An 18,483-nucleotide genomic window follows, 5' to 3' on the forward strand; every position below is an offset into this window, starting at 1 on the left:
TTTACATTATTTGGGATATCACTGTTACATTACACAGGAGCAAAAAACAAGAACCACACAATCTGAGGAATTCATGAGGCTCGAACATAGCATTTCTCTTTTTCAAAAAATGAAAACGGTTAACCAAGGTGTTAAATTATAACAACTTCAGTCAGCTGGACGTAGGACTCAGTTGTATTTTCTCAGCATTTGTCACGTTGTTTATAGGAAAATGAAATAAATTACTTTTCTCTATTACACGCCCATAAGAAAGACACATTAAAAAAAATAATAAAAAATAAATAAATAAAAGTTAAACAAGCTTACATTCTTTAGATTGTAAGGTATTCTATCTGCTTGTATATTCGGATATATTTTGAACTTTCTTGTTGCGCTGATAGCCTTTGAAAACTTCTATCCTCATTTTATAATGTATTTGGTGAACTCAAACCAGTGTACTGAACCAAACTATCCTTTACTCAGCTCCATATACCTGTGAGCAAATAACAGCCTGTAGGGATTCAGCACATCAGCTGCTTAAAAGATAAACCTACCCAGCTTGATGAAAGCTCTTCACTACCTTCCTGTTGAGAGAAAACAGTTACACATTTCTAATAAATGAAGCAGGAACTGTCATTTTTTTGGCAAACTGATAACTAGCTGTAACAGCCGCAATGCCACAAGTTGCTTTTCCAAAGTAATTACCATCAGGCTCCCTGTGGTATGCAGTGTTTAACACTTTTCTTCTTCGTGTTAATGAATGCAAAAGCAGGAAACACCACTATTAGTAATCGCTTTTTATTCGTAGTCCTCATTTTCCAGATAGGTCACATTAAACACAGCCATTGAACAATAGCGGTTGAAATAATTAATACAATGTATGCTGTTTTTGTTTGTGGATTTGTTTGTTTGCTTTTATTTGTGTGGTTTATTTTTTTTCCTGTTTGTTTTATTTTTAGTGTGTATGTGTCATTCACTAGTCATTGGTGCAACTTTGAGCCATATGGGGAGACAGGGACTGATAGATGCGAATGCCAACCTGTAGCACTACTGGGCCAGAGAAGTCAAAATCTTAATCAAGTTTCACTCAATTACACTTCAGTAAATCTTGATAGCCAAAACTCCCACTTCAATTAATGAAATAATAATCACTGCCTAATTTCAAAATAAAGTAATTAAATAATAATGAATGGGTGCACATTATGCTGGTTTCTGACTCCATTTTGACCTTAGCAATTTCCATTCCGTTAGGCAACAAAGAGTTGAAAGTTTGTTTGAATGATGTACCTTGCTCCACTGTGAGCAATTTTTGACTTCTGGATATGGCTTGGACTTTAAAATCTAATATCTCAAGTGGCAAATCATAGTTAAGAAGACTCTCTTTCCTGATAAGTATTCCAGGAAAGAAGAGGAAGAAAGAAAAGATCTGATTTAGAATCCTGATTTGATTGGCCAGTCTTTTAAGGAACTTTCAGTTGTTTGATTTCATTAATCTAAAAAATAAAAATAATAAACAAAATAAAACAGAATGCCTTATGTTCTATTCACAGTGTACAGTACAATTTTATTAGTTTTTTAACTTGGTTTCCCTTAGCTCAATCATTCTCTCTATAGTCATGTGACAGATATTTTATTTCAGTTTTATAAGACATATACATAAGGAATGAGAGAAATAACTCAACTTCATCTTCCATTGCTGTCTCTTTCTCCAGTGGTGATTGCAAAGATACCAAAGAGAGAAAAAATGTTCTAATTCTTTTGTTTGTGGTACTTCAGATGACACTTCCTTCACACGTAATCATATTCATTTTGACTCAAACAGCAAAACTCACATTGTATATGCTCTGCTCGTTTGTTGATACATTATGTATCAATCCTAAATTATGAAACAGATTTTTTAACCAGGGATATGCTTACTGGAAGCAGTATGCTAAAGATCTACAACACAAGGCAGTTGTTGGCCAAATTAAATAAAAGTAAGATTTCTTAAACTCTTCCATAAAGCTGTGAGTCATGAATTCTGAATTACCTCCGTGGTAAATAAATAATCACTACTAAATACAGATAATGTGTTAAACAACTAAAGCTAGTAAATCACTAGTGACAGAGAGCCTTAAGGTAAATTCCTCTTACATTGGCACAGCCCTTTCACAGAATATTGTGGTTTTATGTCTTCAGACATATACAATGAATTGTACAATCTGTTACTCAGTGTTAAAATCATTTATAAAATACACAAATCTCCATCACTTGACTGCATTTACATACTGGCTTAGATTTTGCTGAATAATGGATCTCACTGGCAGAGCTAAAGACTTGGTGCGCAGACACTGAAGTGATGAGCACCACAGAAATACGTATAAGAGACTGTTCAAACAATAAGAAATCCTCTCCACTATGGAATTTTAAGCTATCAAGCTATCAAGCGAAATCAATCTTGGGTCTTCTGGCCAAAAAGAAAGAAATATATATAACACAGACAACACCACATTTTAGTTACATAAATTGTCCAAAACATGGAGAGTAGCTTGATAAAACATGTACAAGATCATTTGCTTACATGTATTCATAGACTTTTTTTAACAGCAGGAGCTACAAGCAAACGGGAATGAGTGTTTCCAACAACCAAACACAATTAATTGTAGTACTGACTAAGTGAAATCACCCTTTAATGGTAATATCAACACGAAAAAAGTTGGATGAATGTTATTCCTTGAATTGATGAAAAGTATGGCTTTGTGATATTTGAGATTGTGAAACTAAATTAAATAAAATCTTTTATATATGTTTTTTTATAGTAGAGGTTTTGTTTAATTTAAAAACAGATACTGTTTTTAAACAATGTGCTGTAGTTTTATGTCCAACACAGTATCTGAAGCATATGGGGGACAGATCCTGAGCTAAACATTTTTTTCTTGTTCTGTGCTAGTTCATTCTGAATGTGGGTTGATTTTTTAAACTTTCATCTGAAGGCAATTTTAAATTTTTCAAATGCAATAGAAATGCCCTTAGAAAACACAGTAAAAAAGTTGAAGCTCTCCCAAATTATTCTGCAAATATTTTTCAGAACAAATGAAAACAAAACCAGAAACAATCCCCCAAAATATACAGTGTATAGTTAGAACTGCAGGAAGCAATTGCACAGGCTAAAGAAAAGAGAAAATACTGCTCATGCCTTGACAAGTTTTGGCACTGACATACGTTTCAGATCTCTCAGCTAAATATCAAAACTTTGAAAAGGGTGACATTTCTTAAGAAGTCAATCAAATATCCTACACTAAACAGGCTGGCTGCACATATTTGGGGAAAACAAAATAAAACAAATCAAAATAAATAAGAACGTTCCAGGTATTGGTTCAAGAGTAATTTTTGTTATTAAACATGAATTTGCAATAGAAGCTTCTACAAGGACTTGCACAAAACCATGACTGATGGATATATTTGTAGGCCGTTCAGTTAGCTCCATCAGCTCACTCAAACACATTTTGAACAGATTATGTACTGCAGTACTTCGTAGACCATACATTAAACAAGAGACTTTGCTCTGAGCCACTGCTTCCCAAAATCCATGGGGAAAAGGAAGCAGGAAAAAACAAAACTCATAGAGTTCGACAGCTACTGAGGCAACACTTGCCATTTACAATATAAGCCCAAATATTTTTGCAACACAACTATATATTAATTTAATAAAATACACAATATAGCTCTTATACACTCAACAATTTGGCTCATATGCACTGAATCTGCAATAAATCAATAAAAATATGTCATTTGATGTAAACACACTGAATCTTCTTACATTTGCACATTTATATGATCGTGTGATTTGTGTGGATGTCTAAGACATTTTCACTTTCCTGAGCTATTTTAGTGTCCACAAATGAATTAAAAAGTGTTAAGAACATTAATTTATTTTGTGTATTACCCTGAAAGGTAACTTTTTAAAATGTATTTTTCTCCTCTTTTTTCTTTTTAACTTACTACTATTTATAGTTTTGTTGGACACTAAAATGCTAAATAGATACTATTTTTTTTTCTTCTTTTTCAAGTGAATTAGCTGATGTGTGTGCAGAACAAGATGGACTATATCATTTTACATTTAATCTTTAATATGATATGAAGTGTTTTACTGATGATCAGGATATGTCTGGTTGAATAATGATCTGTAATGGTGGTGTTTTTGTTTTCTTGTTCTTTTTTTTTTTTTTTCTTTCCTCTCTTATTTGTGGCAGATAACTTTGTACATAAATGTTTACCACAAATGAATGTTAATGTTTGGTGTCTCTTGGACTACTACAAGAACTCTTTTAGGACTTTCCGTAGAAGCCTGTGGTGACTGCTGGCAATCCACCACAGAATAGAAATATTCAACCCTGTTTTTCTTGGGGTTTATACGTAAACAGTAAAGTCAGCATCAGCTATTGAGGACAGTCTTAAAGTATCAGACGTATTTCCATTCCACCTTTCTCACACCTTCCTATCAGATTGTCAAAATGGCACCGTCTTTCCTTCATTGATATAGTTCTTTGTGTACTTGACTCTGTCCTAATGAAAGTTTGGTCAAAATGAAACCAGTGTTATCTGTCAAAAAGAAAGAGCAGTGAAAAGAACATACTTGTGGGCACTTCAGATGTTCACTAAAAGCCTTAAAGCAGCATTGGTCTTCCTTCATTCCTGTAAATCTGTTACAACCAGGGGATTTTTTTTTTTTGTATTTAATTAGTTTTAATCAGCAGAAGAGGAACGTAACTGCCAGCCTGTCCTTATTTTCCCCCTCACTTTCTGATGGCCACAGGGTCATTTCCCCGACAGTCCTGCAAGAGCTTATCTATTTCTCTCACAACTTCCTCGGCATCCACCGACTCCCTGCCTAGATCCCGGGCTGAACGGTCTAACTGTTCCAGAACAGAGTCCATCTCACTCGAGTCTCGGCTCACTCGGGAATGCACATCTGCAAAGGCCCTAGCCATCTGATCTGATGTAATGAAGGGAGCGTCTTTTGACTGTTTACTAGGCGATAGATACTGACTGTCAGTTGACAAGTACTGGCTGTTTGGTTCAGCCAAGGCTCCTGATTTCACTTCACAACCATCCAGAGGTCCTTTTGTTGAGGTGCAAGGCTCAATACATGTCTTGGTTGGGCTGCTCGATGCTGAGGGAACCTCCTGAAGCAGAGGACTCAGGGCACGTTTGGCTTTTAAATAAGGTTTAACATTGGCAATGAGAATAGTGTGCTCTCTCTTGTCTTTCCCAAATGTACAAAAAGTCTTTTTCCCAGTGGGGTTCACAGTTTCGTAAGTCTCAGTCTCAACATTAGCTTCAACTGTGGGTACAAAGAGATTTGTGCGATAATCTGCATTCTCAGCCTGGCTGGCTGCAGGGAACTGTGGCATCCAACATCTGTCAGAATGACCAAGCACTCTGCATTCATCTGTGCAGTTAACACATTCTTCTTGTTCTGTAAAACAAAGGAGAAAGAGAAAAACTCTAGTTATAAGTGGATTTCTTTAATGAAGTATCTATGATCAACTTGTGATGGACTTACTTGACATCTGGTGTCTTAACTATGGAGAAAAAGAAAAGTATAATTAAAATATTTCAGAAGGATGACATAGATCTACTAGTTGAGACATTAGATTTATTTAATGCTATTCTCTATGTATTAAAGCATTCACACAGCCCAGTGGAAGTAAAAAGGGGTCATTAGAGAATCATTCTCAGAGGAACTGAGCTTCAGCTGTAAACTAATCTGCTGTAGAAATCTGTTAGGCTTTGTTCTGTAAAACTCATCCTAGAAAATAGTGAGTAATACTTAAAGAACTCAAAAGGCATTATCAGGATTAATTTTTCAAATCAAATAACTGAGCAATGACTGCCTTTCTGGAAATACAAACACTTCACAAGAATCAGCAAGCTGGCTTTTCATTTTTGTCACCTCCATTTCTTTTATAATTGTTATGTTGTATGACAGTCACGGAATAAAAAGGTTTTCTTAAAAAGCCTACTTTTCCTGCTGAGAACAGAGAACTAGAATTTTTCATCCAGAATGAATTAAATATAAGCTTGTCAAAAAGTGCATATTGCAATTTTATTAGACACAAGTATGGATGTAATCAGCTTTACCATTTTTGTTTTGGTGCAATAACTGAAAATGGATTTGCTCAATATATATGATTTGGAAGAATGACAAACCATGACATACTATTTGAAATGATAATGATTGTAGGATTTCTATATTCTTATTTCTTTAAAAGAATACAGTTAAATACTTTTTTTTTTTAAAATTCACTACATTTCTAGAACATAAATTTTAATACTTCCCATCCTACAAGGCTTTAAAAACCTTAGTTTGACTGCATTTTTGAAGTAACAGAATATGTTTGGACCACGACTCACCATTTTGAAACTGTATACATGACTTTAACTCAATTTCAGGAAGCAGGAAAATTCCAGAAATGTGCTTTAAACATGGATTTTGTGAAGGTTGGTTGTTTTTGTTTTGTTTTGTTTTCTTTTCAGGAATGACAGCTATGATGCAAATTACCTTCATTTCTTTCTTGATTTGTTAAGTACTCTCCAATCAGTGCTGACCCCATAAATCCTTTTAGTATCTCTAGCTTTTGATCAGCCACAAATTGCTATTAAGTATTTTGATCAACAGAGTGATCATATGGGCTTCAAATTTGATTTTAGGAATTCAGTACATACAAAATGCCTTAAATTCCAGTTGGATTTTAAATTATGAATAAATAAATAAATAAAAGCCTGTAAATATGCATGTGTATGTGTATATGTCAGGATTAATTATACACATTTGCAGAGACATCCACAACAGGTCTTTACAAAAGCTGAACAAACTTCTTGATCTGATGATAGGACAAATTCTAACAGATCATAATCTTTTCATATTAGAAAATAACCCCCCTATAATCTTATGGTGTCTATAAATAACCACTAGATTCATGGACAGTTGCACTTCATAAACCTGACATAGAAGAATCATTTCTTTTTTGAGTATCCAATAGTGTAAGTAAATTTGCTCACATTTATAAAAAGACATGAATACAATATGGCTTAAATTTACTCAAAATTGTCTTATATCACAATGATCAGTTAAATTGGAGTGAGGTAATTCATAGAATCATAGAATCATAGATTGGTTTGGGTCTTAAAGGAAAAATTTTTTAAAAAGAAAAATCTTAACGGAAAGGACCTTTAAGATCACCTAGTTCCAAACTCCCTGCTATAGGCAAGGACACCACCCTCTAGACCAGGTTGCTCAAAGTTCCATCCAGCCTGGCCGTGAATACTTCCAGGTAGGGAACATCCATAGCCAATCTGGGCAACCTGTTCCAGTGTCTCACCACCCTCACAGTAAATAATTTCTTCCTAATATCTAGTCTAATAAATAAAATAAATACAACAATAACAACAACAACAACAATAATAATAATAATAAATTTTAAAAAGAAGAATCAATTCAATTTTGTTTTTACTTTTGTTTTATTATGTTTTGTTTTGCTTTGGTTTATTTTATGGGCTTGTCTAATTTTAAATCTAACATATTTAGTTACTTATGATAAGAAAATGATATGTTACTCAAAATTTACTTAGATCTGTGAGTTTTTAATACAGTTATTAAAAAAAAAAATTGTCATTCTGTATAAATACTACTTTCCTTCTTTCCTTCCTTAAATCTAAGAATGGTATAAGACTTTCAGAAAAGAAATAACAAAAGCAAGAGAGTGAAGTACAGAAGGATACAGAGTGATTTTTGAGGAAGAGAATATAACATGTATGCTTTAAAGATAAAATTTGTAGGGGATCTCCAAGGATAAGGAAGCTTCATGCTGACTTTAGCGTACAATACAAGCTGAAGTAGTCATAATGAAAAGCAAGATGAAAATACATTCCCAGCCCTAAGACTGTAACACACTGACAGAACTAGGAAAAGTTCTGATTTTGCTTCACTCGAATGAGATGAAATTGGCACTCATGCCTGCAGGCACAACAAATATAGGACAATTGCTTAATGAAAAATGTAGGTATAAGTTTCATACATATAAAGGACAACTTAGACACCTCATTCCAACCATTCGTTCACCTCCACTAAGATTTTTGAGTCTTGTTTTCCAGAGCTTCCACAGCTTCAAACAGCTGCTGCATTTCAAACAAATCAAACCACAATATTTTAAATGGGACATAGAGCAAAAATACTGGAAAAGAAGGTTTCAAATTTTCAAGTTTTAACAGGGAATGGGCAATAGATAATGAAAGCTGAAGTCTGGTTGGCTTTTAGTATGCATAGAAATCCAACAGAAATAAACTAATAAACAAAAAAAAGTGCTCCATGGCCAATGCAAACCAAGACCTTTCTATAATAATTCTGGAATTTTAGATTTTGCAAGTATTTTCTCTAAATTGTTTCTGCTATTTTTTCTCTTTCTCTGAATACTATGGAATGGATTTCTGGTAAATATAGCCTCTGGCATAAAAAGTGGGTCTAGATAGTAGTGAGAAATAATAACTGCTTCATTTAAGATTTCTTATTATTTTACTCTTCTATGGAATGCACTACAGTGCTGAGTAAAATTTTTGGTTCTTTTAAAGGATTCTCTAGGAAATTAATTTATTTTTGCTAACTAACTGCTTTATTTTGCAAATTTAACTATCTTTTGCATCATTTTTTTAATGTATATAATTTCAATTCCTTTAAATAAAATAAAAATTAAAAAAGATGATGCATTTGTTAGAAGCTGTTAAATGCTCGGTACTGCATAATCAATGAACAAAGATTTCTCCCTGTCACTTTGCTCTCTTTTAAATTATTTTGTGAAATCATAAATAATCTTTTTTCCTTTATATCTCACAGAAAACAAATAAATACATAAATAGAATGTAGTACTGTCTGTAAAACATAATAATCATATTTAATGCATTGAGAGTTCACAGTTTTTACAGCCCTTCAGCCACTAGTTTTGTGTTATATTATCTTAAAACTATCTTTCATAATTTTCTACTTTCTACATTCAACATATATAGAAAGGCTGCTCTAAAAGTAGTATCTCCTATTTTATTACCTTGGCCCATGACATCAGAGGCCAATGTCAGTTGGTGGTAATGGCAAAAGAGGTTGAATCTGCCTGCCACTATTTCATTTCATTTTGTTGCTATGTGACAGATGGCAGCAGAGAGGCACTCTGACAAAATGATGTCTGACATGAATGTGCATATGAAACAAAGGGGTGTTATTGAACTACATGCAGAAAAAGTTACTTCCATTGTTATTCATCAGTGCTTGCTGAATGGTTACAGAGATCAAGGAGTGAGTATAAGCATAGTGAGATGGTAGGTGGTACATTTCAGCAGAGGTGACAGTGACACAAAAGACAAACCAGATTCCGGATGGTCGTACACATTTTTATGATCATGGCATGCAGTCTCTTGTTCATCACTGGTGAAAATGCATAGCTAACGGTGGTGTCTGCATTCAAAAATAATGTTTTGCAGCTTCAAGTTTGCTCTTTCAGATAGTGTTATTGTATTCTTCATATCTGTTGTAGTTTCCATGGAAATAAATATGAGGCATTACTTTCAGAGCAACCTATATACATATAAAATGCAGAGCTGAACAACTTATGTAATAAGAGATTCATTTTTCCACTCTTATTTTAAAACCTGGCTGTACTGTGCTAATAAAATTATTCCCCAAACTGAGAATGAAATGAACAAACCTGAGATGAAAGAGGGAGATCAGAGAAGTTCTCAGCCACTAGAAATGCATTAACTACACTAGGTACTTAGTAGTGTGCCAAAAACTATGCTTTGAGGTTTTCAAAACTGATTCATTTAATTTTGTCACTGAGTTACATTCTATGATTTGAATTTATTACTTCATGTGTGCACACATACACTGAATACGAGGATAACTTGCAGTATTTGCATTATTCATTGGCATCAGTAAAAATACAAATTTTACTGCCAATGTCTTTAAGTAGAAGAGATATATAACATATAGCATATATATAATGTATATTGCATGTCACATCTTCCTTCCTCTTCTCACTTTCTGCATTTGCTATAGCAGGATTGCATTCATACTCATAGTATTGACTAACTTTCCATTTCCGATCCTCGGGCACCTTAGCAGTGAGAGAATTAAATATGAAGCCAAAAAAAGAAGGCAGTTTTGTGAAGAAAAATGTCCTGATTGACCTTGAAGTGAAAATCACCTATTCATGGCAGGTTCATGAGCTTTAGTATTCTAGTTTTGAAAAACTGTGTCTTTCACTTCACTATTTTTGCATCACATTGTGGAAAATGGATTTCAAATATTGATTATCATATATTATAAGCCACTCCTCTCACTATTAGCTTGTCATTTTGCCTGCTACATATAACAGACAGTGAGAAAAATCGAGCAGGTCCTCTTAGTACTAGCAGTAGAAACTACAAATATGAAATGGACTATCACCACCAAAGGCCAAATTAGTGTTTATGAGAAAACTGAATAAATTTAAAGGTACATATATAAATATATATACATAAAATAGGTAAAACATTGCACTGTACATCAAGATGCACTGGTAGAGCAATATGTACCATTGGTCTTTATTTCTATGCTTGTCTTCCTTGAGTTGAAAATAAACCTTTAACAGTTCAAGTGTGTACAATAAACAGAAGCAGCCTAGAGGTTTTCCAAACTCTCTGGAGCTCTAAGGGTAAACAGTCAGAAGTGCTTCATGCACTTCAGGGAGAACACACACGAAAATAGAACTGCTAAATTATCTGCCATCAAAAGAAAGAAGAAAGAAGCTGTCTGGAAACAACAGTCACCTAGATAGGAAACTTTCACTGGACTGAAATTTAAGATGGTTTAGGGGAAAAAAAAATGTTGGAAAAATATAAATTGCAATACAAGGTATGTATTTTAGTGTAAATACATATATTACGTATTTTATTCTGCCTTACCAGAGAAGTTAGTAATTAACATCTGCATTCTGTATCAAGTTTGATGCAAAAGATGGTCTTATTTAATTTTCTATTCTTTCCTCAAAAATACCATGAATACCTTTAAATACAGGTTTCACAATGATTTCACTGTAAGCATATTTTACTAATTAATTAATTAATGTTTTGGATATCTAGCTCCCTTCAATAGCTAAAACTGAGATATTGCAATTGAATTTATTAATCACATAAAATTTGCATAATGATAACAGAGAAATTTGTAATTTTTTATCTTAAGAAAAGCAAAAAACACAACAGTGACTTACTTTAGCCGAACTGACTTCATAAATTAATAGTTTTCCAATTAAATTGGACCCTAATTATTTTAATTGCACACACATACATGAAGCTGCAAAGCAAATAAAAAGTAAGCAATCCCTGTACATAGAACCTCAGCATATTAAAACTTCCAAGAAGTCACGTAAGATGAAGAACACTGTAGTCTGTATAAAAATACACCATGTAATGCAATGAGAAACGTGAAGGTTTGAGCATAATGAAAATCAGATTTAAAATATATTTTTGTATGTATGTGTATATTACCTTCACACAAGCCTGGACATACACATGCATACACATATAAACTCATTTTCCTCCCTAAACCTGTAAATGCTTTTATCAAATTGTGTTTGAAATGAAGCAAGGCAGACACAATTTGCGTCATAATTTATAAGATTTGACTTGGTAAATGGTCATTTATGTACATTCTTTTCCATGAGTTTGTTACTCACAAAATGTAAAACAAAAGTGTTCCTCTTTACGAACATATGCTCATCAGTGAAGATTAAATTAGTATTTGTATAAATAAATACATAAATAACAGTGAACATTTTGTTATGTTTGATTATCCTAGGCAATGCAAATTATTCTTCCAGATGTCTTCCTCATTTACTCCTTACCTCTCTTTCAACAGGTGACACTTAGTTTTTACTATCACATTAATAGCTTCTTCTAATAGATGTGACTTTTTCCTCTTCTTTTCTGTAAATATGGAAGCTAAAAAATAATCAATAATTTTCAGGTATGGTTTACTGGAATGCCTCAATGATAACAGCTCCAAATGAAAAATACACCAGAGGACTGATCCACAAAAGTGTATATTCTTTCTGAAGCTTGTAGTTGCACACTGCTATCCACCTTCACTTTTGAAAAACTCTATTCTTCATTGCATTACACAGTGGGCAGTGATTCACATATTTACTGACCCTTGCTTTGCTTTACAAAGAAAGAGACTAATATTTGAATGCATATATACAGTTTACACTGACTTCCTATCATTTTACCCTTGATTTTGTGAATTTATGTTCATTGTTACAAGTATTTCCACTAATAATTTACTCAATAATGAAACAAGGTATATGTTCTGTAGTGCATATTTCTCTGGTCTGACCACAAACATATTATGAAGGGCATGGAAAGGAACAGTATTTCCTTTAGGTTAGTAGAATAAGGTGTTTTGTGTATTTTAATAATTTGAAATAGATATGGCCTGTATTTTCTGTACATATGTATAAACAGATGGACAATAAACACCTCATGTCCAAAGGAGAATATAAATAACTATGCCTTTCAGAACTTCAATTCCTGAAATACACCTGAAAAGCTTTGGATTTGAGACAGACAATTGCCTTTACTGAAGAACTGGACGGATAGTATGCAGATATTTATTATAAGAGGAAAATAATGGGCTTCTTTGACGTGTCCTAAGGACTATGGCTATATGACAATTCTGACAAGAACAATCAGCTAAAGTATTTCTTCTGTGGTTGGATTTCTGTTTAATTACAATTGATTTTGACATAAATGAGCAGAGGTAAACAAATACTTCTATACACATGCTTGCTGTTATTAAACAGAGCTGTCTCCATTCTGAGTATTTATATTGGCTTGGCTGTTTAAAGGCTCCTTTCAGTTAGGCAAAGCAATTACGTAGCTCAGATTAGCAGTATGACTGGCAGAAAAATAAGAACAGAATGCCACTTTTTTAAACCTCATGGATTTTGTGGTCTTTTTCTGATATTAAAACAAAACATTTGAGGCCTATAATCCTTACAAAGTTTCCCTTTTCTTGTTTTTTTGTTTTTTGTTTTTTGTTGTTGTTGTTGTTGTTGTTTTGTTTTGCTTTGTTTTTTTGTTTTCTTGGTTGCTTACTTACTTGTCTTTTGGACAGAGGATAAAATAGAATGTATTTCTAATGTTGACGTGGCATAAAGCATTTTAAAGTAAAAAAAGCTGGTGAGTCTTTGGATTTAATTCTAGTTCAGCTGCCCAAGACTATAAATATTGGAGGAACATTGCAGTAATACAATAAGCACTACAGAACATTTAATTTAATTTTTTTTCTTTTTACATAAACATGCTTTGAATTCATATTTACAATTTAATTGCAATCACATATTTCTATTTAAAGACAGCATAACAGCAAGAAAACATTTTCATTACCTGAAAATTTTCCATCCTCACAACGGGCTGGTCCACAGATCCCAACAATGGGTCTTTGGCCTCTGCCTTGCTGTTCTGGGGGCAAATCAGACCTGTGAGTCACAGACAGGACTAGGCTCTGCTTCCAAAATTCCCAACATTGTCAGAATTTCCAAAGCACAAAAAACAGATTCTGACATGTTCTGGGCATAGCCCATACCCTTTGACATTTATCCATATGCTTCTCAAATGTGACTGTAAAAACACAGCCCTTTCATAGCAGACAGTGGACTGAGAACATACTCCAGCCCCACACCCTGAAAAGGCAAAGGACATCCCAACGACCCCCAGCAAACAGAATGGGAGGTGAGCTGCCTTAGAAACGGTTGCCTATGTTCTATTGCAGCACCTTGACAAAATCACCCAGAAGAAAGGGGATGAGATGCTTCTGGATGCTTCACTATCTGCTTTCTTATCTGGGCTGGGGCAGCTGTGAGGAAAAGTGCCTCTCTGAGTAGTAATTTCTTCCTATTGAAGAAAGAGGAGAGGCTGAGAATGGACACCCAGTTTTGGCTTCTAAAGTTCACCTGTAAGTCAAACTGGTACCTTCCATAATTTGCAGCAAAAGTACCATATGGCAGTCATGAAAAGATATTTTGGCTTCTTCTCCATCCTGCCATAAAAACCCTTCCTATTCCACTGCTGCAGGCAGGAATGCACATGGACTCTCTATGCCAGCTTTGCACTTAGCAGTCTACTAGGCAACTTTAGTGACTTGACAAGTTCATGGTTTTAAACAGTAAATCTTACAGAGCCCAAAAGCTGCTTCCTGGAAAAGAAAGGTGACGAAACTGCAGTGTTTAGCAGAAGGAAATAGGTTTGAGGGTCTGTTAGAAGGAATATCTTTTATATAACATATTTTCTTTCTCTTGATCAAGGCAGTTCCATAGCTTTTTTCAATATAAATAATTTCCATATATAATTTGTAATGTTTAGTAAAAGCTAACACTGTGTACTGTGTTGTGATGTTTAAGAATCTAGTAATTAAGCAGCCCCATATTGCTGCATCCTATACAAATAATGATAGACTGTACATCCAGAGAAAAGGTAACAAGTGACTATAATAAACAAAAGCAATGTATGGGAAAGAAAGAAAAATTTAATGAAAATATAACCATGCTGTTGACATTTCCTGAAAATATTGATGTAAAAGCTTCGTAATTTAAATAAGGTATCCCCTTTTGTCGCACTGCCAAGCCACCAATGATTAGCTATATATTATACTGGTGAGCCTTCCTCACCAGTTGCCAATTATCTCAGCATACAAATCTTTAATTACAAAACACTAAGCTTTTTGCTTTGTAAGCTTGTCTCAAATTTGGATGTGACAACTTGTTTACGGACATTGACTGATGAGGGTGCAACTGAGGAGAAAAACAGGCTCCTAGAGAAATCTGATTCTATACATTTTGGTGGCTCTGCTTACATTCTGAATATAGGTAAATTCTCTTGAATTGAAGAATATAAGGTTCTGTATAGGAGCTTGATTTTACCCAATAATGAATCAACACATGAAAGCTTTTCAAATGCTGTTCTCCTTTACAGAATCTCTCTCTCACACACACAGAAAAGATATTTCTAAAGGCAATACTCATGCTGAATCATTCAAAATCTGGCTACTTTGGTGAAAAAAAGGAATACAGCTTCCCCCATGTACCTGCCAGCATGCCTGGATTTACAGTTAAAATCTCCTTTACCAGGCATAATGAGACAATGTCTGTTTTATACTGATAGATGGAAAAGCCCACTAGGTAACATTCTTTGCTTCAAAAGGCTGATATAAATGTCTTACACTTTGGACTTCATGGGAGGTGCAGTGCATCTGACCCAGCAGGAGGAAGAATGCTTTTGGTCTCAGGACTAAAAAACAACTTAAGAGGTTCAGGCATCTTAAGGAACTCTTTTTGGACACAGAGACACAGACATATCTTCTCAGAAAAAGAAAATAAATAATTCAACAGTTTCATATGGAGTCTCCCTATGCCATGATAAGTAGCATATTCATTATTGTTTGATTAGATGGTGCCCTAGACTATTGTTTAGCAGATTGCTGGTGTTATGTTTTATCACTAACTTCAAAAGAGATCTTAGAATGGGAATACCGTTGTGCCAATTTATGGAGCACCCGCATTCTTTCAGGAATTCGAGTTTCATAATGCTTTCCTACTCAGCTTTCTACCTGTGTGGTGCTTTAATTAGATCAATCAGAAGAAATAATAAGGGATGCCTTTTTAAATTTGACTCTCTAAATATAAATATTTTGGTAAGGAAAATTGTACATGTAAATAGATTTAATAAAATATTTTTAAGTTATCCATGAACTGTAAATGAATCTCCAAAAGGTACTAAAGATGATTTCAGGGTATGCATGTCTTCATTTCCCCAGATACTTCATCAAAACCCCTACGTTCAAGATCTCTTTCTTCTATTTCAAGGATCAAGGAGACTATATATATTAGCAACACTAATACAGAAAATCTCTCCTGGCAGTTACTTTTATTTGCAGAAGCTGAGCTGCTCAACTGAGAGTCATAATTTTACTTGTCATCTTTGCATTTGTTACAGCTTCATTTATTGTATTGATGTCAGAGGACTGTGACACAACCAAACATATCTTTAAGAAAAATGGATAATTTAGGATCTATTTTCAAAGATGTTGGCATCATGTATTCATTGTTTTCACTAATATCTTCACTTTTTAAGTCTGCTAAACAGTAGAAGCTATTTTTCTGGTCTCTGGAAATCTTTCATTGGTGTCATATTCCTATAAGAAATGTATTTCAGTTCTGGAAGTAGACTTAGAAGCTAATTACAAACACCACCACCAAGTCAGATGTAGTCAAGGTAATTGCTCTTACAAGTGCCCTCAAATAACTTGTATAAACACCCTTTGAAGGAAACCCAGCAGTGAGGTAATAGATAAGTTAAACACTTTCTACCAAAGCAAGTAGAAGCTGTAGCTGCTACCTTTAAAGCTGCTGAAGGATTCAGAATATGTCAGTCAGTGACTATCTGTTAAATACCTTTAAGAAAATTGTTACTGTGCAGAGATGATGGAGATGCTATACCCCTAGAAGTAGGACAGACATGCTATAAAATGCTGCAAAATATGATTAAGTTTTGAGTGTTTTTAAGATTTTTCCATTTATTGGAAGCCATCATCATGATATTTACATCATTTACAGTTTCATACATATCTTCCACCATGATTTCATTTAAATGGGTGTCACTCCTCTCAGCTTTTTTGTTCTCTTGGATAGAAAACACAAGAGACAATTCCACAGATTTTTTTAATTTTAATTTTCCATATCACAGTTAATGAGAAGGGGAGAAAACTGGATCTCATGATTGCCTTAACTCCCAGGAAGACAAAAAATTGTTATGTGAAGTACTGTGTTTGAAATCAAGGCTCAGTGGCTCAGTCTGACCTTGCACAAATTCTGTAAGGAATTAACATATAAAATAATATTCTTACAGGAAGCAAAAAAAAAAAAAAGCTTTTTTTTTTTTCTTCTTCTTCAGTTCATCTGTTACAACACACACGGTACATTTCCTTCTTAGGTATCTAAGACACACACAGTTTAGCAGAGCGCTAAACTTATTTGTAAGCTCTCAAGTGACTTCGCAGTTGCAGCTGAAGATGGATACAAGGCAGCTAATTTGCTGCCACCAAGGGAAAATGTTCTAACATAAAAACATTCCCTCCCATAGCTTCAAAACTGTTGAGCACCTAGGGAGCCTGACTATTTGTAGAGTTGATACTATGCATATGCTTCCTTCGTATCTGTTACATGCATACATCTGGCATCTGTCTCTGTGTTAAACAGACTCAATTGTCCTTAGTATTAGTATGTAAAAATCCTCTAAGCTATGTGATTAATGCAAAGGAAGGTCTTCTCTCTCTCCCTTTTTTTTTTTTTTTTTTTTTTTTTAACTTTATTTGTTGTTCCTCCAGGTTCTTTTATCGATATTGGACTTCAGAGCTCTCACTTACTTGCCAGACATAGCTGGACCTATTCTGAAGATATGTCATAATTTCTTCAGGTGATGTTAGGGTGACTCTACATCCTAATAAGTTATTCAGCTCACTGTTACCAGTGAAGTCAAAGTTAGGCAAAGCACTTGATTTCAGATTTCAATATATTTTGAAGAGATCAAAGAGCATGGCAAATCCTGTTCTTTGGTTAGTCAGACCATGCAGAACAGTAATACTCTAAAAAATGCAGGTAGTTGCATAGAATGAACACTAAACTAAAGACTTTTTGAAGTTATTTTAGCCTTTCTGTCAATGTTCATCTCAAACCCTTCAGCAAAGTAATACAAATAAACAAACAATAACCAGTATTGGTAATTTGACATCTGCCATCATCCATGGTAACAAAATTAAATATGCTTAACATGCATCTTTTACAAGAAGTTGTTTCTATAAGAAAGGCTATAAAGCATATTCTTTCCTAAAGCAAATATAACTGCCTAAGTTTGTTTGGGATACTCCTTGAAGTTCCAAAATTGAACTATGCAGTTATCAAATGACCTGGCTGAAGCTGCAGCTCCTATAAGGTACATTAAATCCTACTGAATATGAAGGCAAACTATAATTTTATTAGCTCTCTTCTTTAAACTTCACTAGCATGCAACAAGGAAACAAATGAGATCTTTCATCTAATTTAAGAAATTCTGGGAGAGTTCTCATCAGTTAAAGGATTAAAAAAATGTGCACAGAAAGTGGACTGAGGTGCTGGATTTCATTTTATTATCTGATGCTTAATAGCAGTTATAAGAGAATTATCTTTTAGAAGCAGAGACAACCATATAATCGAATTTCCAGCAATTAAAATTAGCTAGAATTATTATGCTGACTTTGGAGACAATGGAGAAGAGTGGATTCAAAGAGTTACTTTGCACTTGGTGATACGTGCCAGGTAAAATAATATATTCACTAAATGCGCATGCAGTGTGCATTCAGGTAGATCCTGAAGTTGCCTCTCTCTGTTTCAGAGACACATACACGCA

The 18,483-nt window shown here is 34.1% G+C and overlaps 1 protein-coding gene across 1 annotated transcript in view; it reads right to left on the bottom strand.

Annotated features, from left to right (window-relative positions):
* Nucleotides 1–761: 761 nt before the first annotated feature.
* Nucleotides 762–18,483, bottom strand: part of PCDH17 (protocadherin 17) — an 89,608-nt gene continuing 71,886 nt past the window's right edge. Inside the window, exons 5-6 of the mRNA XM_085215777.1 lie at nucleotides 13,432–13,506; nucleotides 762–5,437 (exon numbers count right to left, since the gene is read on the bottom strand). Of these exons, the coding sequence (XP_085071903.1) occupies nucleotides 4,755–5,437; nucleotides 13,432–13,506 (758 nt within the window). The 3' untranslated portion in view covers nucleotides 762–4,754. The remainder of the gene's footprint in view (nucleotides 5,438–13,431; nucleotides 13,507–18,483) is intronic.

The sequence above is a fragment of the Meleagris gallopavo genome, chromosome 1 (assembly GCF_905368555.1).
Source record: "Meleagris gallopavo chromosome 1, MGAL_WU_HG_1.1, whole genome shotgun sequence".
Classification (NCBI taxonomy): domain Eukaryota; kingdom Metazoa; phylum Chordata; class Aves; order Galliformes; family Phasianidae; genus Meleagris; species Meleagris gallopavo.